This window comes from Copadichromis virginalis, linkage group LG7 (genome assembly GCF_057382275.1).
Source record: "Copadichromis virginalis isolate Kocher_CV1m ecotype Utaka linkage group LG7, C_Virginalis_male_GT1.1, whole genome shotgun sequence".
Lineage (NCBI taxonomy): Eukaryota > Metazoa > Chordata > Actinopteri > Cichliformes > Cichlidae > Copadichromis > Copadichromis virginalis.
The window spans coordinates 52,855,992-52,881,169 of record NC_140624.1 but is presented as its reverse complement, the minus strand read 5'-3'; the positions used below and the strand labels follow the sequence as shown (position 1 = coordinate 52,881,169).

Below are 25,178 nucleotides of genomic sequence, written 5' to 3'. Positions count from 1 at the left end.
ACCTGGAGCGGAGTTTAGGCCCAGACACGGCTAGTGACATCAGACTTAAAGACCAGATATGTCCCTTTAAAGCCCAGAGAATGAATAGGAGGAAATCCAACTAGGGAGAAAGATTGTATTAGATAAGAAGAAGAAAAAGCGTCTGAAAGCGTAACGGGGAGGGAGAGAGGGTTCTTATTCAGCAAAGCATGAACTGCATGGAGTAGATTACTGAAACGCCACTGAAATGAAAGCTTTGATCAGATGCACATGACACAATTCTGGGCTAAGCATGGGCACTGTGCAAAGCATCTCTCTGATTCCAAGGTCAAAGTAATGAGAGGCTTGAGAGGGAAAGTGTCCAACAGGGCAACACATCTTCAGACCCTCCAGCACTGTTTGGTTGTAATGAGGTTGCTGAAAGGTCACCGCTAATTAAGCACCAGGCGCCATTAGAAATCTTTGACTTTTCAAGAAGTCAGTGCACTCAGTTGTCATATGGACAGAAAGATTTTTTTTCTGACCGTTAAGCAAATAAAAAAAGAAAAAATCCCTGCCTAATTGAAAATGAAGGCTAAAACAGAAGCCAAATTGAGGTATTTTAAAGGAAGTTTGCATAATGACCGATACTGACCTACAAAAGTGCTATAGATGCAGAATATTCCCAAGAATGTTCTCGGTTAATGATGAGATAATGACAATCGAGAGATTCTCAACGAGACAGGAACCCTTACTGTCTAAAGTAGCACTAGACTGTCTGACATATGTTTAATTCAGTGAGAGAAACCTACTCTTCACAGTTACCATAGCCTCCTCCCTTATTTAGACTCTTGTTCACAATGCACAAGCGCAAAGCGAGGATGAGACCCTGCAGAAGTGTGTGCTTATCTTGGCTCAGAGGAGTTGAAGCAGTGCTTGAATTCATAAATTGTTAATCTATATGTTGTTCTGTTGTCTAATGTCTGACCAGGCATGAACAATGACGCACGGCTATGTGTACTCGAAAGCTGTTATGTGCTTTTTAATTGAAAGCCCTCAAGAAAAGCAAGACAAATGATGAAATGAATTATTGCATGAAACAAAATTGGAAATGGAATTATATGGTGAGAAGCTGGGTCCTCAAAGACCTTTCCGTCACTGTCATTAAGGGGATCTATTCAGTAATTCCTCAATAAAATTTTCAATCGTCCCATCTGTGCTCGTTCGACATTCTTTTATGAGCAGATTCTGCTCATAAAGATTGTACATCAACTGGAAGGTAAAAAATCCCTTCCCCCTTTTAAAGATCCTTCTGTGCTGCATGGACCACACCAGACTCTGGTACCAGCACAAGTAGAGAGGTGGAGCAATATACCTGTAGGCTGGTAAAGAGAGGCTTCAAATAAAGTACCTGGGTCTTGTGGAGAGGAGCTCGAATAGCTATCGTCCTCATACATATCGAAATTACTGGGAGAATTGCTCCAAATTGCAGCTATCTCCACTTCAGCACTGCAATCTTGTGCAGATGGAGTGTCTGCCAGGGTACAGCTGCACCAATCAGAGACAGTGTACCCTCCTGAAGGAAGCACAGGCAGAGCTGGAGGCCAAAGCATCATTGTGTCAGCGTCAGGAGTGATTGGCAAGGCCTCGGTTGCTTGGCTGACTGGTTCCCCGGACAGCCAACATCACTATGTCAGACTCACTGAAGAGGAATCATACTCTTGAATAATTGATTGAATATGAACGCAGTATTGGAGGAGCTTTAACTGAAAACACTTACAAGTGTTTTAAATAATAGATTGCAGGGGATTGTAGTCTTTATTTCCCTTTGTCATATGGGATATGGTATCATATGATATTTCACTGTATTTTCAGGCAGCTGGGTTCCAGAGTAATCTTAATCAGATCCCCTGGGTTGAACTGCACTCTCTAGCTTGTGCTGCCACATTAATCAACATGCATTGAAATGCATTTAGCGCACAAATGCAAATGTACTCATACCTGTATAACTGTAGTAGATTTCCTAGTAGACTGCAAGATGTAGTCTAAGTGGTGTGTTCCAAGAAATGCAGAGTAGCTAGAATTGAGGTTTCAAGAAACACATGCTCATCACATACATATAAAAGTGAGTAGTATCAAATATCTGAGTATGAATTAAATGATTTGTAATTCCAAAGGACAAGGATCTACAGAGAGATGTACAGCTTAAATACTGAGAGAGAAACATTGATCTGAAACGCAACATCTTGGTTGAAAGAGATTAATGTAAGTCAGTTCAATGAGCACACTGAAGGCTACGAAGGAGGCAAAACAGAGCTTCCACACACCCACACTAAAAGACACAAGTCAATGACCTGAGACAGACATCATTTATCTAGCGCAGTATATGCATTTTAAGTGTATTGTACCTTTCCAAGGCTTTATGCTCTTCTTTCCGAGTGTTAAGTGAATAGTTAGGGACCAAAGTAATACATGTACTTTATAAAGCCCCTTTCATATGGAGCCAATTATTATGGCAGCAACTGTATGAAACACTGTTGCAGAAACACTCTTAAAATTGTACAATGTGTCACAGTGAGGAATTAAATATAGTGTTAGCAAACTGCCGTGGTTGTACTAACTCATGAAATGGTTTTCTGGAATATAATTACTAGCGGGTACGGCTGGAGGGAGGAAATCTGCAGGGTAGAAAGCCAATGGCAGTAAAAAACACAGACCCACTGCTGGTGGGCAGATACTGGAGGTAAAGAGCTGCACAATGCACTGAAAAAAACACTCGGCTTCATCCATACGTGATCAAAGTAAGAATTCTAATGCGTATGTTGTTGCGAAAGACTTAGTGGATATAGAATTAGCATTACTCTGCATAATTCCAAATGCCTGACTCTTTAATGATAAAGTGTGAATCTGGGCTGATCGGGAAAAGACAAAGATGACATTAGGATCTGGGGAAATTAAGAGTAAAGGTTCCTCAGACTGTTCAGTAAATTACTGTTGTGGGAACAAATCTGGGAGTAACAACTGTATGATGGGCCAGGTCAGATGTTTTTTTTTTGTTTTGCTTTTAAAGACTTGGCAGTATGCAAGGCACACCCTAAGTCAAAGAACACCTCAGCTAAATAATGAGTGATCCCCGCATGTGAAAATAATTTGTTTGTGTTTTCAGACGATTGAAAATTTTATTGAGGAATTACTGAATAGATCCCCTTAATGACAGTGACGGAAAGGTCTTTGAGGACCCAGCTTCTCACCATATAATTCCATTTCCAATTTTGTTTCATGCAATGAATCGATCGGTGTCGGTATATTTAATGATGACGCTACAAGCTACAGGCTTTTAACAATAATTACAGATGAACAACATACCGTGTTTATAAGGTGGGAGTATTTACCCAAAGGTGGGAGTGATAAATGGATTCACTGTGCTTATTATCGTTTAATGGCATGCAAACAAAATTTTATTTCTTTATACAAAAAATACACTAAAAAAACAAAACACAATAGTGTTTGATTAATGAACCACAGAAAGGTTAACAGCTAACTACCTCATAGTTGTCTTCAAAAAAATCCCACTAATATATTCTTATATATAAACTGGCAACTTGTTTCTTAGTGGAGACTGGAGGATTAAATGTCACCTGCTGTAAATAACGCAGGCTTCTGAATTTAAGATTTGCCTCCTCAGGCAGAACAAATCATCTAGCGACGAGTTCTGCATTATAGAAAAGACAAATGGCAAATTATATATAACATTTTTAATGTCCAATCATTCATACAGTATGGTTATGGGGGCTATTGTGCGAAGCAGAGAGAATGAAGAGTTTTCACAGCTATGCAAAAGGAGTTTTTTTAGAAACAATGGAAGCGACACATGGGGCATGGATGGTGAGCGCCTGGTGGAATAATGAGGCTATTTATTCCCTCTAACGGGAACAGTGAGAGTTCAGGGGTAGACTGTGTAGAGCCTTCTAGAGAGTTTCTCTAAGCGGCGACCTTCCTGTAAGGTACAGTAGTTTCAAATCGTCTTCTTATGCACATTATGTTTATGCATGTATGCGTATTTTACTTGTGCAATGCAACACCCCTGGCAAGAATATGCATTTGTATAGGGGTGAAATTCTGGGAGCAGTCAAATATTAACTTTGTTCATTATAAAGAAAAAAAATCTGATCTAACTTTTCTTAGTTTTCAGCTTTAGTCTCTCTTTTAATTCCCTTTATACGTCTCTTTCATCTTCACAACCCACTGGATTTTCCTCCTTAACCACTGCTTTCTTCTCTTCCTCCACTGTGAGCTGTTCTGATCGACGCTTGTTTTCTTTTCTGGTTATTTCAACACCTATATGTACATTTTTTCAACCTTACTATCTATCTAACTCCTTTAATGTCTAAATATATAATCTGCTTCATGAGCATGGGCACAGTAGGGTGTCCAGCCAAAATCCCTTCACTTCAAATGAGGTTAAGGCGTCGCGTATCCGTTAAAGACTGGAGCAATAAATCTTCCAGAGCACAATCAATCAGCAATCCATCCTCCTTTGTCCACTAACTGGTGGGCAGCAGGAGATACTGACCCCTGACCTTGCTGCTGTCAGTAGCCCTACCACTGCTGAGAGAAGATGCAGGACCACATGACTGGAGTGTTTGACAGATTGTCAGAGTTGAAGAAACGATCTACTGCAATCTGGGTTCATAGCTTCTCTCAGAACAGGTCTACTTGTAGTGTAATTGGAGTTGCTGTCTGCCTGACCTTTCCAGTTCCGTCTTGGACTGCAGCGTTGTGCAAAGTAAAGAAAAGGGCCAGCTTTATAACTTGTCCCTATTAGTTGATCAAATGTTTGTTCAAACCCATGAAAACTTCCCTGGCTTATTGCAACAGCAAGAAACTGTCCACAGTCAAAATGATGGGTGGGGGAAAAAGTACGCGCGCGCACGCACGCACGCACACACACACACACACACACACACACACACACACACACACACACACAAAGAGCAAAATGAGCTGTCATCCTCATGGGAATAGTGATGTTCTTTGAGCTGTGCTCTCTTTGTTGATACAGTCCTCCTTTAGATTTTCTACTGGGTGATGAGAATGTAAATACAAGCTTCAGGATGCAGCATTGTGATACATGCGCGCTGTGGAGGATAACTGTGTGTAAGGACGTGCTTATGCACGAATGTGTGGGAAAGAAAAAAGATGAGGAGGAATGAAAAAAAAAACTGGGACATACTGTAGGTAGAAAAAGTGAAGATGTGCACTGAATATAATGGGTGTAATACTTTAACCGTGTGAATCATGCTCCCCAATTCTTGCATTCATGCTTGAATGTGTGTGAACAGTGTGTCTATAAATTCCTTGTTTTGTGTCTTGGGCATATGTGCTTAAGAGTCTGTGGTAAAAGTATTCGCTGCCATGTACAATGCTTCGCCACTATTCCTACAGACACCTTGATTTCCAAATGGAAAACAGTCAAGTTTTCTTTTCTTGTCCTTATCCCTAAGAATGTCTGTTTCTGGAGTGGGCTGATAATAGCTATATAACAGTTTTAGCCAGCTCCTGAACTCTGTGTGGGGTAGCTTTTGATGCTCTGACACCACCCTCAATGCAGTCATTGTAAAGCTCTCCCAAGTTCTCAAAGATAAAAATGTCCTGACCATCCACTTCCCTTTCATCAGCTTCCAGTTATCTTTACATTACATTTAATATGAACTTTCTGTGGCTTACATGTCTATGACTGTGATCTGGACAACTGTCAAGTCAGCAGTCTTCCCCGTGATTGTGGCTGTGTGCACTGAACTAGACCGAGAGATAAATAGTATTAGTACTGTTTGAATAGTAATTTTCTCACCCTCATGAAATATTTTGAGATACTGGATTTCCGATTTTAATGAGCACTAAGCCACAATCATCATCAAAATTCAAACAAAAAAAAGGTTTGAATTTTTTTTTTTACTCTACATGCGATGAATATGAGATATGTTGAAGTTTACTTTTTTAATTAAACTAGGCAAAAGAATTTTCTGTTTTTTGAGAGGCACTAGAATGCAGCTTTATATATATGTAACAAACATCTAGTGCTTGATCATAAGAGTTCAATTACAGCACTTGCATGTGCCCCACTCGTTAAAGGTGAGCAATATGTAAAGTGGTTCACACAATTTTCGAATTGCGTGCAATTTTAGTGACAGACAGAAGAAAGGACTGTAGAGGAGGAAAAAAATACTTTATTTTTTTTTTAATTTCTTCCCAGTGGCTGCTGTAAGTGTATCTTGAGGTAGGCAACCAAGGAATGTTAGATCACAACAAGGCACTCTTCGAATAAAGGACGACTTCCAGGCAGAGCAGTCGAGATGCATGGGTCTTATTAAATTCTACGCTCGCGCTGCTGGGGACCATCGCAAAAATGATGTGACATTCTCTGGGCGTGCTTAGGAAATAAAGGCTCATAGAATACTTGGAATAAACAAATTTAGTGGTGCTTAAAGATAATAATAAAAATCTCAGCTGAGGCTACAAAGTGCAATCCTCGAATTTCTGAAAACATTTCTTTTCAGACATCTTTTTAAAAGTGCAAATAGCATTGATTTGTATCTTAATATTATTATAATTCATTCTTTTTTATTAAATTGTTGACATTTTGCCTCATTTCTTCCTAGATTTTCATAAATTTGCTGCAAATGAAACCCCCCTATATTTTGCCTTTAGTCTTCAAAGTCTTCTGATCTCGTACGTGAAAGAATGGGTCATTGTAAAGCGCTCACTGAATTTTAGCGTGGACGATAGTTCATTAAATTTCCTCCCTACATAACAATAAAACTACAATCGACTCCAAGTAGTGTGTTTAGGAACCCCAGTGCTGCATCACATCACTGCTGTACATCACTTTTCTTTCTACATCTGCTCTGACATTAACATCAGCACAAAAACTGTGCTGGGAGCTTCATGGCATGGCTTTATAAGGCCGACCAGCTCCTGTAGGTGTATTGTGTAGGAGGTTCAGTACTTTGGTCCGTATTGTGTATAATAGTTGCACAGTCAGACCCCTACATTCTATTTCAACATGAGTAACCATTTTAATCCCTAAGCCAAAATTTATGTGAAACAATATCTCACAGTAATAATTCCTGCTCTAAATTCTAGCTTTGCAGACTCTGATTTGCATCTCTTGTTATAAGATATAACATAAATTGTCAGAGAAACAAGGACACGATCCATAACATTACCATCCACTTTTAGTTCGAACAGCCTGAGGCTGAAGCTGTTTTTTTCTTTTTTTATAAAGAAGGAATTTAATAAAGCTTATTTTCAGCTCACAGCTTCTACAGCTGGCTTATTAAACAGCTGAGTAACTGCATTAACATTTTTGTCTTGGATTAACCCTCTGATGCATGAATTATGAAAGCCTTGGTCAAGATTTTTTTCTTAAGTGCTTTTATTCTTCTCAGGACATGAAAAAAAATGTTTAACTCTTTTTTTTTCAAAAATATGTTTTTTTTATAAAGTTATAAACTTGTCCACTCCAGTGGACTACATGCGCCTGAGCACTTAGCATGAAATACTGTGAATTTACTGTAAAAATTAATTACCTTGTGTTCTATTGTAAATATACAAACACTTGTTTGCTTGTATCCTTTGAAAAACATCTCAGCAATTTTTTTGGAACTTTCAACTCATAAGGCCCCAATGTTTAGACGTAAATAACAAAACCAATCAACAGTCCTAGCTATGAATCCTACACCTGAATATGGCAAACTATCTCCAACAAGAGAAACATTTTTGAGTCTACACAGTTCTATAACGATGCAGGACAGTATTACCAAGCCCTTAGTAGCATGCTGGAAGAAAACACAAACTGACATCTTAGTCTCTGCATCTCCAAACAGTTCTATGTTCATCACACCTAGGCTGTGCGAAAGTTTGCAACGCATCCAGGGCACAATGGCACACAGCATTGCATGCAGATGTATTTGGTCTTCCGTGTGCACACAACATCATGGCACCTGTTTGCATTTTTCACCTCGGTCAGTTGGGGCCAGTGATATCCTGTGGCAAACCTGACCTCACAGGCTACTTTGGTGACTGCTCTCCACTTCACGGGTTGTGGGGTCCCACTGGGTCTTCCTCTTTTGCATTGCTGGAGGGAGAATCTCTTCTCTTGTTACTGACAGTTCTTTCCCATACAAGTTGGTGTTGTATGTTATATTATCAATTAGATCTGCTGGAAACAGATGTCTGAAGAAATCTATGGGATCCTTCCCCTCCACATTCAATTTCCACTCTCCTAGAAAAGGAGGCAAGTCTCCAACCAAGTCATTGTCTTGGACTTTCCAAATATTTTTGCGGGCTTGAGTATGATCAGGTGCCATGTACCCATCTCCCACAGCTCCCTGATCATACTGACCTTCCTCTTCATCCTGCCCCTCATCGTTCTCACTTTCTGCATCCTGACTGTCTGTGTCTTCATCATCCGTAGTTCCTATGTCTCTGTTCTGCTCTGGCAGCCACTCTCATCATCACTGGACTTATCACTGAACTCCTCATCACTGCACTCATCAATGAAATCATCATCACTGGAGCTGGATGGAATTTCCTGGACTATTCTGTACGCTGCCTTATTCTTTGCTGCATTTGAAGTCTACAAAATATGATAAAATAATTATTATAGTAACTCAAACTACAGCTGATCTGCACAGAAATATATATTTTAAATGAGTAGCTTATAAATGTAACAATTATATGCTTAATTATAACCAAAACAGTCCCAAAAAACAGTGAGACAATTTATGACTTATGTTAAAAAAATATAGTGGGTAATGCATGATGTCCACTACAGTGGACACATGGTTAATTGTAGTTTTCTACATATTAGACATAACAATTTCTTATTCCAAACAGATAATATCCTTCCCTAGATGTTACTGCATATCATCATATTTTTTTTACCTGTTGGGCTCTTTTAGCATAGAAGGATTGACAGGATATGCCAGCAGTGGTCGGCAGGGGTGACAGTTTGTCTGCCATCTTTGATTCAGAGGAAATTTACTTGCAGTTGCACTAACTGAACACTGAATTGACCTCAATGGAGCATGGCAGCAGAGAGCACTCTAGAGGCTAATATGCAGTTCCACCATAGAAACCAATGCATTAAAGAGATATGTACGTTTTAGTAGCTGTCCACTCCAGTGACCACTATGCATCAGAGGGTTAAAACAATCTATAAGGGCTAAATGTGCTCCCTGCAGGATGGGGCAGACAGATTTTCGCCAGAAAGCGGGTATTGTGACAGCGGTGACAGCGATCAGCATCTCCGCAGGAAAAAAAAGGAAGGAGCAGCACGGTGCATCTGTGTGGGTGGGCTGCAATGCTTGGAAATCCAATGGGACAAGGCCAATGTAGGAGTGTGTAAACAGTCCCCTCTAGAACAGCTTGGTCTAAACCGAGAAATTTTCATGGCAGCCACAGTGTGAAGTATGAAGGCTGTGGTGAAAGCTGAGTCTCAGATAAGACCAGTGTGCCCACAGTTGTAGTCACTGAAAAGAGCAGTGAGGAGAACACACATCCCTGGAGAATGCCAGAACTGGATGCAAGTTTCCCTACTTTCTCTTCACTCCATCCTGTTTTTTTTTTGGGGGGGGGGGGGGGGTTATGGAAGTTTGTGATCCAAAGGTTGAAGTGGAACATTGTGTGCAAGCTGCGGGAGTGAATTTTAAGCAGTGGGAGTGCCAGGACAAGAACTGGGACTGATGCATAAAAATTATGAACAGTGCTCTAAGCATTGCCTAAGTAGTCAACTTTTTTTAAAACCTAGAAGATAAGTGAACCCGGCACAGGGCTTGTGATGTGCTTTACACCGACTTGTACTACAGATGTGAGGCAGGACCCTGTGATGCAGGATTACATGTGTGTGGCAGGCCCATAGAACAATTTGGAGAAAGAATTTGAGTATTTGATTATTTTTGCTGCAGAGCTGTGACTGGAGCTAGTTGGTCACCACAAGGACACGTGAAGTAAAATTAGCTGGAGCTGTAAGTTGTGCAGTTGAATGGCTTGGTGCCAGGAAGAGGTACGAGCTTTGATTTTTTAGTTAATCAGCGGTGCATCTTTTGCATGCTCACTAAGCTTCATCAGACCCATTTCCCCACTGTATTTACTGTAGGCTTTGCAGACTTTATCTTTTGCCTGTGAGCCGAAAGAAGATGAGTGATGAGAGGGTCTAAAAGCTGCTGAAGAACAGGGCAGTATACATCCTTTAATACTCCGTGACAGTAGGTTGCCCAGTGGGATTCTTCATATACTGTGTGGATTTGTGCAGTTCTTTGCTGAAATTTGCTCTGTTAAAATCCCCTGAAATAATGAGAAGAGAGTTTTGGTTTCTTCTTCATACTGGCTATCTGGGCAGCCACACACTGCAGTGCAGCACTCACATCAGCTTGTGGCAGGATGTAAACACTCGCCAAAATAACAGGGAAAAACTCCTGCGGTGGATAAAATGGCTTAACGTTAATGGAAAGAGCTTAACAGTGAGGGCAACAGATTTGATTTTACATTGTTATATCAATAAAACTGACTTTTTCTCATATAAAAGCTGATTCTATCTTCTCTTAATACACACTCCTTGAAGTATAAAGCCAAGGCAAGCAGGTATCATACAGGTCCAAGTCTCAAACAGAGGACTGCATCTCCTGATGTATTTCTGCCCCTCAGAAATGTTGAAAATCACAGAGCAGTACAAGTTTCTGCATCATACAGTTTGTGATTTTATAATTGCCAGTTTCTTTACATGACAAAGCAGCTGGATTCTCAGAGCTGTATTCACGAGGAAAGCCACAGTTGGGTTGGACCAATCAGCATCTTCTTAAATCTGATAAAAGGCAGATTGTTTATCTAATCAACTGTTAAAGGTAAATGGACTTTTATATATATTCTTTTTCTTTTAATCCTATTAGTAAATGAGGGGAAATTTGGGATTGCCTATGAAGACTTAAGCATGAAAACTGGAGGAGCTGGTATCAAACCACTAACCATCCAAAGTTACATTTTCTGAAATAAGAATGAAAAATAAATAAATAAAATCCTGCTAGTGTCAGTTGTATGCAATCTAACATGCTAAAAAGTAATCTAATGAAATCCTAACTGTGGTTTTATTTTAGTTTTCTCTTTGTCACGCTGTGCCTTGTGGTACATTGACGTGGTTGGTTTTTTATCAGCTTGCGGTAGACAGTGATACTGTAAATGGACTTTTGGCCAAATGGCCCGCTGTGTGCCTGCTCTTATTCAAGCAGCTCTGCACAACTTTTCAGATGGTTCTGTGTACCAGCTGCCACATCAGATTAGTGTCTTCTTAGAGATGCCTCTTGCTTTACAGATTATTCTTGCAGGGACATTTAAATGTGCACTGATTAGTGAAATATAAGCTGCAAAGGGGTTGCAGTATAAAAGGAATGAACATCTATTTTAAATTGGGGTGCACCGATTTTATATTTGAATTGGCTAATGGACTGATCATGAACTCTAAACGCTGTGGTATAGGATATTGGTGAAAATGAGCTTTCCACTTAACTCAGTTTTATAGTATGTTGTTTTCTATACTGCATTTAGCACATTTATATTCTTGGATATATTTATTTGCCATATTTTTATTTGCCAAGTCAGGAAATAAATATCCAAGTTAAGCCTGCTGAATTACATGGATTACAGCTTATTATTACAGCTTACTGGTATCAGATCAACACTGATATCAGATCATTATCCATTATCTGCAGATACCTTGAGCTGATACATTAAGCCAGCACTGAATGGTATCGGGATTGTTATTGTATTAGGAACAGTACATCTCTGAAGAAGCTTCTCGGATGAGAGGTGAAATGCCTTCAAGCAAGTTAAAGAAGTCCAGACGCTTTTCTTTGCAAGCTCCTTTGACTACGATGACCTGGATGACTGAGAACCTTCACAGACATACATCTCTGATTGTAAATTAATAAATGGATAACTGGAATTCAGTCCAGCAGTTGCATGAAAAGAAATGAAAAGCTGTTGTTTTTACAGGCAGTTACCAAAAACTAGAATTCCATTTTGTCATTGATTAAGCAGTTTAAGCTCCACTGGATAATGAAATGAGTACTGCTCAAGAATGTTGTGTTTCTGTTTTCTTTAATAGAGACGAGGAAACCAAAACAAATTCATGCTCATTTCAACAATAAAATATGCAGATGCATGTATATGTAAGAGAACACTTGGAAAGTTGTTAATGCTTTCATTTACGTACTTTAAATCATTCACTTGGAGTGTTTAGATTGTATGTAATGTAATTCTGAGCAAGCTTATTCTGGGATTTATTCCAATTAGACCTTCACATCCTTAACAATGTGAGCAAAAGTGTCTTCCTGAGCTACTACTACACAGCTTTTAAGTTATATAATATTTTCTTTGTTCAAAAGAAAAAGTAAAACATTAAAATTATTCTAGGTGTACTTTAAGGAAGTGGAGGCAGGAGAGAAGACATGACTGTGACAACAGATCGTTTGTCTATACTTTTAATGCTGGGTTTGACACTGCAGACCAAGTTCTGTTATTGTAATAGGCCATCTGGAAAACTAGGTTGGTTCCTTTGGGACCACGTTAAACTGTTTCAGGACCTATATTACAGGTAGACAAGCCTACATCAGCATCGGCGACCAGGTGTCTAATAGATTTGATTGTGACAATGGAATTGCTTGACCCAGTTTTATGCTCTTTATACTTACTCCTCCGGGAGTTTATTCAGCAATATGTTGGTTTTACCTTTATACACACAACATGTGGGAAGCATTTTTCTGTCAGGCATAAATTTTATTAGTTATCTTTTACTTTGACATTAACTGTACCTTTATAACTACAGATGTTTGACGTCAGTGTAAAGAAGGTTTAAAGAATACAACAGAATCAAGAGACAAATGCTAATGTAACATAAATAATATAATATAAAACTCGACAGTCATTATGAAACTCAGTCAGCAGATTGTTTCAAATCACCAGTGTGAATGACAGTTTGTCATAAATAGAAAAAGAGCTAATCCCAAGTGGAAAAGGCTGTTGCACTCTTTCTTTGGATTGGTGAATATTTATATTTATATTTATATTTATATCAATTTATCCAAAATTTTTCCAAAATTTATCACTATTATCATACTATCAGTAGTTCAGTAAATACAATGAAACTCATGCTAATGAGAAATGTACAAAACCTCCGAGGTGGTGGGTGGTAGCTGTGAGCAGTGCTGGTTTCGGAGGAAGGAGTTGCAATGATTTTTTTTAGGCTCCAGGCGAGCATGAATCCATTTTTCATTTTTGCCATCGATGATCGGGGGGGGGGGGGGGTGACTAGAAAACAGCCCAGCCTGAATGACCAAGGCTGTGCTGAAAGGTTCAAAGTAATTTGTAGCCTCATTCAAATTCAGTCTGCTAAAACCTGAGCTTTCCATATTCCCACTATACTTCCACTGTGTGCCATCTCACCAGATCCCTACCCACGTTTATTTTTTTATTTTTTTATGGGCTGCGCTTTGTAATGGCCTCAGGTCAGCAAAGAGACCTAGATCTCCATTAATTCACATAAATTCTGCAAAAGCTGTGAACCACACACAAGCATTCCTATGTCCAGCAAGGACATAGCGTGGAGGTGGTGAAGTGCCTAAAACCACGTACGCCCATATCATGTTGTTGGTCTGCAGTGCTGCCTATTTACACACTATGAGTTATTAATTCTTATTGACACTCATCATGTATCATAATCGATAGAAGTCTATGCTTTCCTTATGAGTTTATGGTTTCAGTTGCTAATTTAAAGATGAATTTGATACTAAATGGTGTTCATTTTGTAAATTACGCTTCTATTTAGAGCACAAATGGGCAGAAACTCTGGGTACCCTCTGGGCCTTGTGATTCACGAGCCACATTTGCGGCACAAAGGGAAAAAAATCATTTACAGTACGTTACAATTAATCTACAGTACAAAAGCTGAGCTGCCCACAGATGCTTATGTTGTGTTACTCTTTCGTGCATATGTGTGTGCGTTTGAGTGAAGAGAGCTCTAATCTAGAGAGCCGATGGCAGAATATCTCAGCTGTGGTAAGCACGTCCATGACCTTGACTGTGAATGTGTGCTTTTACACAAATAGATTTCTTCGAGCGCCACTTACTCTGCCAGTCTGAACTTGAGCAAACTGTTGTGAGGTGGTTACCCGCACTTACTACGATGATAGCTCATTAACACCTGGCTGCTCAACCTTTCTAAAATGAGCTGCCCTTTTTTTTTTTCAGAATTAGTGATGCACTCAGAAAATATACGAAGCAGGTCACTGTTCTCCATGGATGACATATTGTTTTTTTTAATAAAAACACAGATTTATAGGAAAAAGACTTTATAGGTTTCACAATGACTTTGGCTGATGTTAAGAGCTGACGCCATGTAGCAATTACTGATATCCTATAAAGACGCTGACTATGACTGCGAAAAAAGTGATTAGATGTCGCCACAGAATTTAATTCTACAGCCGGAAATGTTTCTAATTTAGTCAGCTATCACGAATTTGCCCTCATCCTTGTGAGAAACTTGCTTTTAGACCATGATGTGCATGGATCCTCCTTCGCAACTCCCCCTCCCCACAAAGAAATATTTTGGCACATTTAATGAGAAGTGGTGTGAAGGCAAAGAATTTGGCTTCGGAAAAGTCGATAATTTCACAGTCGAATGAATTCTTTTGTTGGCATTCTTTCGCCTGTCAAGTTTTAAGGGGAGGCATAGACTAATATGCCTGGCTGCCAGTGAGAAATATAAGGATTTGGAAAAGGCGCTGGTTGAAAAAATACTTGTTTTAAGCAGACGGTGACCACTGAAAAAGCTGCAATAATAATTACACTGTTGTGTGTTTTGGCATATGAAAAACCAAAAATATTGTTATTGCATTGCAGGTCTTTTGGCCTGTGTTGTTCTGAGTGGCTATCACAATAAAACATCCTTGTAGTTCTTTCTCTCTGTTACCGCAGCATTTTTCATTGTCAGTAATACAGCTATTGCTGCTCTGTTGATGCTATGAAGGGTCAAACTCATCTCTATCTGTCGGCCTCTTCTTGGGTGTCTCTTTCATCTTGCTCCATCACCTGACATGACTAAGTGTTTTTCTCTCTTTTACTTTTTTGTCAACTCACAAGATGACCAACATTTATATACTGTGTGAATTCTCCTTCCCCCGAGCTTGGCTCACCATCCTCGGCAGTCTTGCGCATGAGTCATACATTGCGGAACACACACACGCACACACCTGAGCCACTTACCCAGCCAGTGTTCTCCGGTGATCTTGCCAAATCCCTCACGATAAGATTCCCATCCTCTGAAGAAGTTGACTGAGCCGTCCTCCCTGCGCTGAATCACCTACACAGTCAAGACAGCAAGACAAGAGTTCAGGGGTCAGATGAGATTCATCACACGCGGTGTGCTTCATCATCCATTGTGATGACTCATTCTGAGCCCCTCTGTTGGTCGCTGAGCTCATCCAGAACTAAACTAAATGAACTCATAAATGCTTGCTCTTTCACAAATGAATAATGCAAACACTCTTCCCACTAAAAAGGCAATTTGTCGGAAGATAATAAAAGGAATCCATTAAATCTTGACTGACTTTGAATCAAATTGCAGGGGAATCTGCATATGTAATTGAAAAGAAAAAAAAATCCCAGAAAAGAGATGATATTCATAAAATGATAATTCTAAATACACACAGAAAGATGAAATTGCTTTTCACCACGTATCATAAAAGTCTCTAAAAACAGTGGTGCACAGTGAAATTATATGATGAGCTTTTTATAGCATCCCTTCCAGTATGAGAAACAAGGAAAACCTTAGCAGATACTTAGCGATTTAGCTTAGCCATATGCATGTGTGAGGGTGCAGCATCTGTAGCGCCAAATGAAACACTCTATCTATTACAAGTGCTGACATCCCAAGCATCAGGCCCAAGATGAAAGGAAATTGGAAATGTGCTTCAGAAGAGAAATGCATGCAGATGGAGACCATGTAAATGGCAAAATGACAAAAGAAATTCCCTGAGACAGTATATATTCAGCATGACTAATTCCCAAGCATACCACAAGGTACCAGATGGCACCAACAGCCATGTTTGCTTTTAACATCCGCACAGACAAAGAAACCCTGCTGAGCGACGGTTACGTCCTAATCATCTTCATCCTGATAATTGTCTACAAAATTGTCTTAATCTTCATTACTGAATCATCATCATCACTTATCACTGCAGGAATTTTTCTCCCCATTCTAGATTGATATGTTCTCTAATACTGGTAGCTGCCCCAGTTCATCTGAAGTCAGTAATGGAAATGTGGGTTTTTATTTATTTATTGCTATAACTTACATAAAGCTGTAAACAAAAATCTTTAAAAATGTCTGTCAGTTAATCGCTTATTATTATTATTATTATTTGTTTTTAACAAGACTAGATCATTTCCTAATACTATGTGACACTAAAGTGTTTGAGACATTGTACTGAAGCAGGATAAAACAGGAGCTCTAACACTATAGCTCAGAAATATCAAACACATGGTCCACCAAAGACTCTAATCTGTCCCACTGGATGACTTTGGAAAATGCATTTACATACGTTTTACAGCTTTACCTACTCATAAAGACCTTCCTTACAGCCATTCAAAACATTTTATGATTTTTTCTATGGGCTTACAGTAAAAAAAGAAAAAAACATTCTGTCAATCATTAAATAAAATCAACAATTATTAAAGGACAGTGAGTGATTTAATGTTGAGCTAACAGAACTTTTACAGAGTCACTGCTTACGACTTAAGCCAAGAATATACATATTTCACAATAAAACAGCATCGTTTTTCTTTTCATGGGATTCATTTAAAGTAGAAAAATAAAGACTCATGCAACATAGCCACTGTTTATCCTCTTTTCAGTAGAAACTAAACAGCTGTTTTTTTCTTTTGCCTCTAAACATGCATTATAAACAGTGTAGCTCATTGTTTTGCAAGGACTGCATAGATCTGAAACTACCATTTACTCAAAGTGAAACAAAGGGATTTGTATCAGCACTTCCATAAGACTGTCTTTCCTCTGGTTGTGGCACATTAGACCATCGAGCAAGTGTCTCAGCTGCCAGTAATGATGGCAGTGATTGCACTTCTTAATTTCCACAAGATGACATGAAGAAATGTTGCTGCTTATAATAACTCTGAATCTACTAATTAGTATGAAAGCAGTGTGACTGACTGCCACTAGTAGGAGTGATGTGTTCTTTATTTATTTATTCATTTATTTAGTGCAGCCAGCCTTTTATTTGTCTTAGATGTCATAGACAGCAAAAAACATTTAATTTACGGCTTTGAGGTTGTTCCAAGAGTTCTTTCCAAAGAGCCCGTCCAGCCCTCTGTTTTTGCTTGGGTTGTGACGGCAGCATTTAGCCTTTGGGAGAAGCCAAAGCCAGCTGGTCAAAGGTCATCTGAACTCCTGCCTTCAGCATTCTGACACATGCACCATTGGTAATCCTCAATGTGCAGAGTGCAGCAGATCTTGGCGATGTCCCAAATCCCGGCCATCATCACTGACTGTTCCCACAATGGCAGTGATTTTTGCAGGTGGATGATAGCAATGCGAGATCTCTTGGTCCTGCTCATGAGAAACCTTCTCGGAATTAACTTTTTGAAGTGGCCGTTCAACGTGTGAGCCAGGAACTTGCACAACTTGACCAAGATTCTCAGATAAGTATCTTAACTCTCTTTACTGTGCACTGTACAGTCTCTGTTGTGCCTAAACACGACTCCTATCTTAAATTACATCACAAATTATTTTAAATTTTTAAATCATATCCCACAGATATTGCATCTTTGTATGGTGATGCTCTCCCTGACCTTTACTGTAGCCACCATTAGCTCTTCCTCAGCATTTAGTTTCTCTCGGCCTTCATTCAGCCACTTTTGTTACTTGACCTTATGTTTAACCTTATGTTCCTTTTCTGCTAAATATTAAAAATCTGTCATCCACCATATTTGACAGAGAAGGTGAGATTTCTTACTAGAATGTAGGCATGGAATTTCTGACAAATATGTTTTTTTGGTGTTTGATGTGATTGAAGAACACATGTTTCTTAACCAAGGAAAGAATTCTGCGATCATCCATTTTATCTGTCTTCTTGCCATCTTTTAGACATCATGGTGTTAATGCACTGGGTAGTTCACTCCTTTGAGTTTAGCCAGTGGTTGCTTGTGGTTTGAACAAAAAGGCATGGAGTTCAGATAAAAGTCATTCACCAACTTGTGGTCTTTAACCCTCTACAGCGAAACCTGTGTCGGGTGTCAGATGGTTGTTTTGCAATATGTTATCAACTTCTTTAACTCCTGAACCACTTGCTCAATTGAAAGAGTTCCAACAGTTCCTCGAAGCAGTGACTCTGTGCTTTTCAGTGGTAATAGGGTGATTACGGGAAACCCAGGAACAGTGTCACAGCAGCACCGCAAAGACGGAGGTTGGTTGCGAGACAGTAGTGTGAGTGTTTGTGATGGAGCTCTACAGAACACAGACATTTTATGAGACATTTGTCTTCTTTTCACCATGTTTCTGTGGTGCCGTGTCTGGGATAACCGCAATGACGCTAATATCACTGAAAAAGAGTTAATGCTTTCAAGAGCCGTTAACATTTTTCGACTGTGCTAGTGGATCAAGAGTTACAGTAGTTTGACCCAAACCTTGACCAGAAACCTTTTAATAGCTGAATACAAGAGTGAGAGTGTTCACAAACACAACACATACCAGCCACTATGAAAAGCAGCAGTACTCTATCTACCTCAGGTCAAGTCTTGGGGTAGTAAAGCCTAGTAAAAAAGTACATTCCTATAAATAGTTCAACAACATATATGCTTTAATCAGTTATATTTATCAGAAACATCTTAACCTAACCTCCCCTAGCCTTGCACATTGGTTTATGCCAGATGCTTCAACTGTCACAGTCTGGCTGGGGCAGACTGTATGTGTTGCAGAAGAGGACTCAAACGCAGACCAAAACGTGACGTGGATTAACAAAACAAGCCGTTTATTGAGGCTAGAAACAAGGGTACCAAACAATAGGGCATAGGTGAACACGAAACACTAACCTAAACTGGGTGAACTAAAACTAAACATGAAAAAACCTTAAGCATAGTGAACTGCCAGAGATACCTGGAGATGAGACATGGATGAGCAGACGACCTGACAAATGACATGCAAAAACAGAGGACTTAAATACACACATGAGGTGATCAGGGGAAGTGGAGACACATGAGGAAACAGCTGACTAACATGAACCTAATGACAGGAGCAGTGAAGCTAAATACAAAGAACCAAGAACACATGACTCCTTCCAAAATAAAACAGGAAACATAATGAAACGCAGACATGACAACCAGAACTTGACAACGTAAGACACAGACATGAAACACATGAAGAGCAGGGGAGACTTAACATGGGTTGGAAACACGAGGGGGAATTAATAAGAACTAAAATCACCTAGGCATGGTAACAAATGAACTTAGAAAACCTGAAGGGCTTAACATAAACTATAAACATCAAAATGAACTAAAACTCAAAACACTGGGTCATAAGACCCAGGACCGTGACATCATAAGCAAGTGATTGAACTCCTTCTACTCTTACAGGTAAGTTCTACTGACATTAACACACCGCCACCCCCCGTTTCTTCACCTTCCACTAACTATCACTTAAATAATACTACCAAAAATAAAATATATAATTTTGTATCAGTCCCCCATTAAATTAATAATAATAATAATGATACTGGGAAATGTAACAGAATCCCTGATCTCCATCACACGCCTTTTTAAAGTGACTCCTAAACTTTTTTCCCTCTAACAGATTAATTTGGGTTTTCACTTGCATCGACATCTCCTTGGACCTCATATTGAGAGTTGTGGTGAACAGTAACTAAATGCAAGTTCAGCACTTGGAATAAACTCCAGGTCTTTTGTCTTCTTAATTTGGAATTCACCTGGGCATAAAACTCTATCTAAATCTATCTGTCAACTGTCTAATTATTCTTGAGCCCCAGATGCCTAAACAGTTAATGCAGCTCATTAATTCAACCCCACGAATTAAATGTGAAAGACTTGCGACCTGGCCAGGGTGTACCCTGCCTCTCGCTATGACAGTCTTCACATATATCAGAGAGCAAGGCAGAGCTTTTTTCACAGACAGCTCCCCCTCAGTCTGAATGGCAACTCTAAATAAACTCTCCATGAGCCATGTGTGCAGTTTTTGGTTTGTGAACTACGGTTGAAATGACAGATAGCTCTCCAAGAAAGATTTAATAACCAAGTGTCCAATTTTATTTTGAACCCTTGCAGTTTGGGTTCCATGTGTTTTAAAGGGCCACGACTACCACCCACTTTGTTAAATATTGATGCAAAACAGAAATTAAAATTAAAGCTGAAACCTGGCACTCCACTGCTGCGCATATAACTGTCCAAATACTGTCTCGACTGTAAATAATATTATTAATCATTCATACACAGGGTTAGAGTGTAGCTCATTTCCACATCCCAGCAGCTGAAAGCACAGATGGATGGATGGCAAATGCACTATAATTCAGTTCTATTATTATTAACACATATTGTACATTTTGTGTCAGAAAGGAGTTAATGACAGTCATGTTGTGTTAACATGTTCTGCTTACTACAATTACCACATGGTGTCAAGCGTATGCAGGGAAGCTGTCTGAAAATAGCAGACATGTAATCTCTGGGATTTAAGCTGCGTTTTCCGCATTTCCAAGACTCTGAAAGTTTGAACTTTTACTTGAAATAATAGCTTGGAAAATTCACACACCAGTGGTGACACAGCTGCCATGCATGGCAGATGACCTGCTATCAGGAACAACTTTAGTGGTCAAAGGAAACCTCTGAAAGTGGAGCGGCTGAAGATCAAACTGTCATCCACGAAAACCTGATCTGCAACCTGAGCTACTATACATAACCCGAGCTCATATTCATAAATGTTCATCTTACATTTGATACAAAAGCAGCTAATATTTAACCCTGTAACACCAAATCTATCATGTTTAATACATGTGTTTTGTGAGATTTCCAGACCTCTACATCATCAGTGTGATTTTGTTTTCTGGAAAAACGGGAATAAATTACACAAAAATGTCAGATGTCGCAAAAATTACACAAATGAAAAAATAAATCTGCAAGTTTCTCCTTTTTAAAAAAAACAAAACTTTTCACTCATTAAAAAAAGGCTTTACAGGATAAAGACTTTTGAAAAAAAATGATATTAATTGCTGTAACATTGGCTTATAATGTAAATTATGTACAAAAAATAAATAAATAAAAATAGAAATTGTGGTATTTTGTGTTACAGCAGTGAAGCAAATGTGTCGTTGAAAAAAATGACTTTTATTTTCCCGTTACCTCTCAAATGAAATCTGTCTAGCTGCTTACATGCTTACATATAACACACATGTCGGATAAAAGATAGACATGAGAGATTTAAGATAAGATAAGATAAGATAAGATAACCTTTATTAGTCCCACACGTGGGAAATTTGTTTTGTCACAGCAGGAAGTGGACAGTGCAAAAGTTATGAGGCAAAAATTAGAATACAATAAGAATAAATACAGTACACAACTGTACAGAATAGAATAAAATAAAATACTATATACAGTAGAATAAAATAAAATAAATATACAATAAGATAAAAATAGAATACAAATACAAATACTATATACAACTGAGTAAAAATACAACGATGACGATGCTTTCAAACATCTGTCCCGCTGACACTGAAACATAAAGGGAAAAACTGCTCGGGTGAAATGAAGGCACTGCTTTAGAATTCATTTTGTTAGCTCCTATACAAAAGGTCAGCAGCCATCCTTGGAGCTGATGTTCGAGTCTTCATTAACCTTTCCCACTAGCTCTGTAATTCAGGGGTTGCTGTCTGACACAAAATCAGAGATACTGGTGTACCAGCTACCCCGATACTGTGAATCACTTCTGCAGCATTGGTGAGTGGTCACGTGGAGCAGTACTCTACAAAAGCAGGATAACCAACAAGCAGTTCAGTTCATATCAGGGTTAACATTCTTGTCTTGCTAGCCATGTCTCCCTCCACAGCCAGTATTCTTGTAAGACTCGAGAGCCCATCTGAGGTTTAATTGCATGTTGACCCTGAAGGTCAGAATCTCTCTCTGTGTGTGTATCTTCCCTGGAGACATGAACCTCTGCAGAGACACCAATCATTTTCTTTCACATGTTTGAGGAGGGAAAGGCACTGATCAACACTGGGAGGTGGAATGAAGCGAGGCTTTTTGGAGTGGGGAAAAAAAAATGTGTAGAGATGTTAAAGTGGGTGCTTGATCGTGTAGTCAATCTGAACCTTTGTCTGTATGAGTACAGATACATTTGAAACACTGCTAATTTGCTTCTAAACACAACCAATGAGTTTAAATATTCATGTACTTATTTATTTTACATATATATTCCAGCCATTGTAACGCATTTGTGTTCTATTATGACATAATGAGTGTTAAATAGGTTACAGTCAACATTTGTTCCCATTACTCTGATTCCTCGGCTTCACTGTCTTTTCCAGCTACGGAGCTCTTTTCTCTTTTACCAGGTAAAGTTTAAACAATTCAACAGGTTGTTACAAATTCCACCATTTCCACTACCTGGAGAGAATATAAACAAAGTGCGCTGTCTGTTTTGGATGCAAAATCGACCCTTCATTTTCCCAGGAGATTGAGTACCTGGTGTCAGATATAATTGCGCAGTGAAAGAGCGACTCGAAGGGAACCAATCTAAATGCCATTGGTGTTTTTTTATTTTTTATTTTTTTAACTCTATAGCCATTAAATTTAGCAATCAACATTTACTTCATGGTGATAAAAGCAAAAATGTGTCTATTCCCACTCTAATTTTGAAGTCAATGAGTAATACAAACTTTCTGTCTCTGGCCTCTTTCATCGCTGACATGTCTGAGTAAAGAATGTGCAGAAATTTGAGGCCAGTGACGGTCAGCTGCCTCTTTATCCTGAATATGTTTTCTCCTGTTGATGTGTTCCTGGACCTCGCACTATGAATCATCCATCCTAGTGGAGCTCTTCACTCCCCTGATTTGATTTATAGCATCCAGCACTAAATTCAGCACCTCACACTTCACTCATCCACATGCACACAGAGTCTGAGTGAGGCTGTGACTGACTGCTGTCTGCTCTGATCTAGGGTTGCCAACCGTCCCTTAAAATACGGAATCGTCCCGTATTTCGAAACAAAAGTACACGTCCCGTATTGAGCTAATAAGGGACGCACTTTGTCCCGTAATACAGTGAGAATCAAAAGTAGTCTATAACTTTTAATGGAATTAACGCTTTGTTTGAAAACATAATTCCCAGCCCCTCTCCTGCTTTGTGACCAATGAGCTGACAGCACACTTACGAGTATGACAATTCAGATTACCGCTCATCTCATTGGTCAAGGAAAGGTCGCTTACGGAGAAAATACCGGAAGACAACAGATGACCACAACAAGAAGCATGGCCAACAGGGAAACAAACGCCGACACGGCGGTGCAAGTCTCGGACGACAGTACACCTAAAGCTGGGCAAACACTGTGCCTCCATAAAATGAAGGTTATAACAGAAAATCTGTCGCGCTCTCTCTCTCCGTCTTTCACTCACACAGACACACACACCACCACCATCAACTTTGCTAAATTGCTAATGAAAAACATTGATCGGGCAGCTGTGACTGAGCAGCAATGTAAATCCAACTATTTTCACGGTTGTGTGCCTCCATCGCTTGTGTCCAGATCACACGCTGCACAGCCGTGCTGCTCCATCTTTTACACCAACGTTTACGTGTTTGCGCGCGAGCAGTGTGAGCGGCTGTGGTGACACCCTCACGAGCGATTGATGATCGGGAGTTGGTCGTGAGGTGTTAATCACTTCTCGTTACCCCACGTATACTACACGAGGCACGATGAAGGCCAAAATCGGTCCAATCACTCAAAAATCGGCTCAAAATGGGCCTAAAACCGCACAGTGTGAGCCCAGCATTAGAGCAGCAATGTTTGTTCCCCTCAGAGAAAGGGAAGAATGGGAAAAGGAAAACACCTGGCTGGAAAACGTTAATATCAGCGCTATGTGGCCAGAAGTGTGATAATATAATTTATTTTGTGTAATAAACAACTGTAAGGATAGATGATTACAACAAATAGATGACTAATACATAAAAGTAATACATAGATGAATAATGATGATGAGTTATGATGCGTAATCATGGGAACAAGCGGGTTTACAAACAGGAGCAGCTGATTAGCATTAAGCCAATTGTACTAAATGCACTAAATGTGCACTGTTACAAGAATGTTTTTCTTTCTATTGTTTTCTATTATTTTAAGTTAAGCAGGACAGAGTTCTTTTAAAGAAAGATTTACTTATATTCTCAAAAGTTAAGCATGACAGGCTTCTGTTTAAGAAGGAGACCTGTTTTATTGTGTTAATGTTGTCATTTTGAGCTAAAAATAAATGGCTAAATGATCATTTGTTTCACATGTGTTCATATCACAAAGAATACACATCTACTTAAATCAAATTCAAGTCAAAGGGTTAAAAAAATAATTTCACACACAAAAAAAGAGCTACCACACTGGGAAGGGTGAAGACAACTGGGTCGCCCGGCCCTGGCCACGAGGTGTCCCTTATTTATTTTTCAGGGAGTTGGCAACCCTACTCTGATCCCTACATTATGATCATTAATGCAGAACTTTCTCCGAACACTGGTCAGCACTGTGTCAGAACGCATTGTAAAAGAATTTTTGTGTCACAAAAATTCCCCCCAAACCCCCACAGCTTTTCATCCGCACCTTCAAAAAACAGGAAATGGAATCAGTCACCCAGTTCAGAGTGTATGCCTCTTCACACGCTCACACACACACACACACACACACGCACACAGTTTCCACTAGGATGCAGCTTAACATCCCAAATGACAAATCCTCACACACAATGTCTGGCTAGAGGGCTGTACCTGACATCAAAGTTGTTTCTGCTAAGGTCAGAAGCTGACTTGTTCTATGTGGGTGAGGGGCAGGCAGTGCTCCCGCCGTACACAGACTGAGAACTGCAGTTATGATACAGCAGCAGTTTTATTAAAGGGTT

The 25,178-nt window shown here is 39.4% G+C and overlaps 1 protein-coding gene and 1 pseudogene across 2 annotated transcripts in view; both read right to left on the bottom strand.

Moving 5' to 3' along the window:
• fibcd1b (fibrinogen C domain containing 1b) overlaps window positions 1-25,178 on the bottom strand; it is a 126,249-nt gene that overhangs the window by 25,054 nt on the left and 76,017 nt on the right. For both annotated transcript variants that reach the window (XM_085464130.1, XM_085464131.1), the window contains one exon: window positions 15,274-15,370. In XM_085464130.1, coding sequence (XP_085320256.1) covers window positions 15,274-15,370 — 97 coding nt within the window. The remainder of the gene's footprint in view (window positions 1-15,273; window positions 15,371-25,178) is intronic.
• LOC146706114 (uncharacterized) lies at window positions 7,345-9,167 on the bottom strand (annotated as a pseudogene).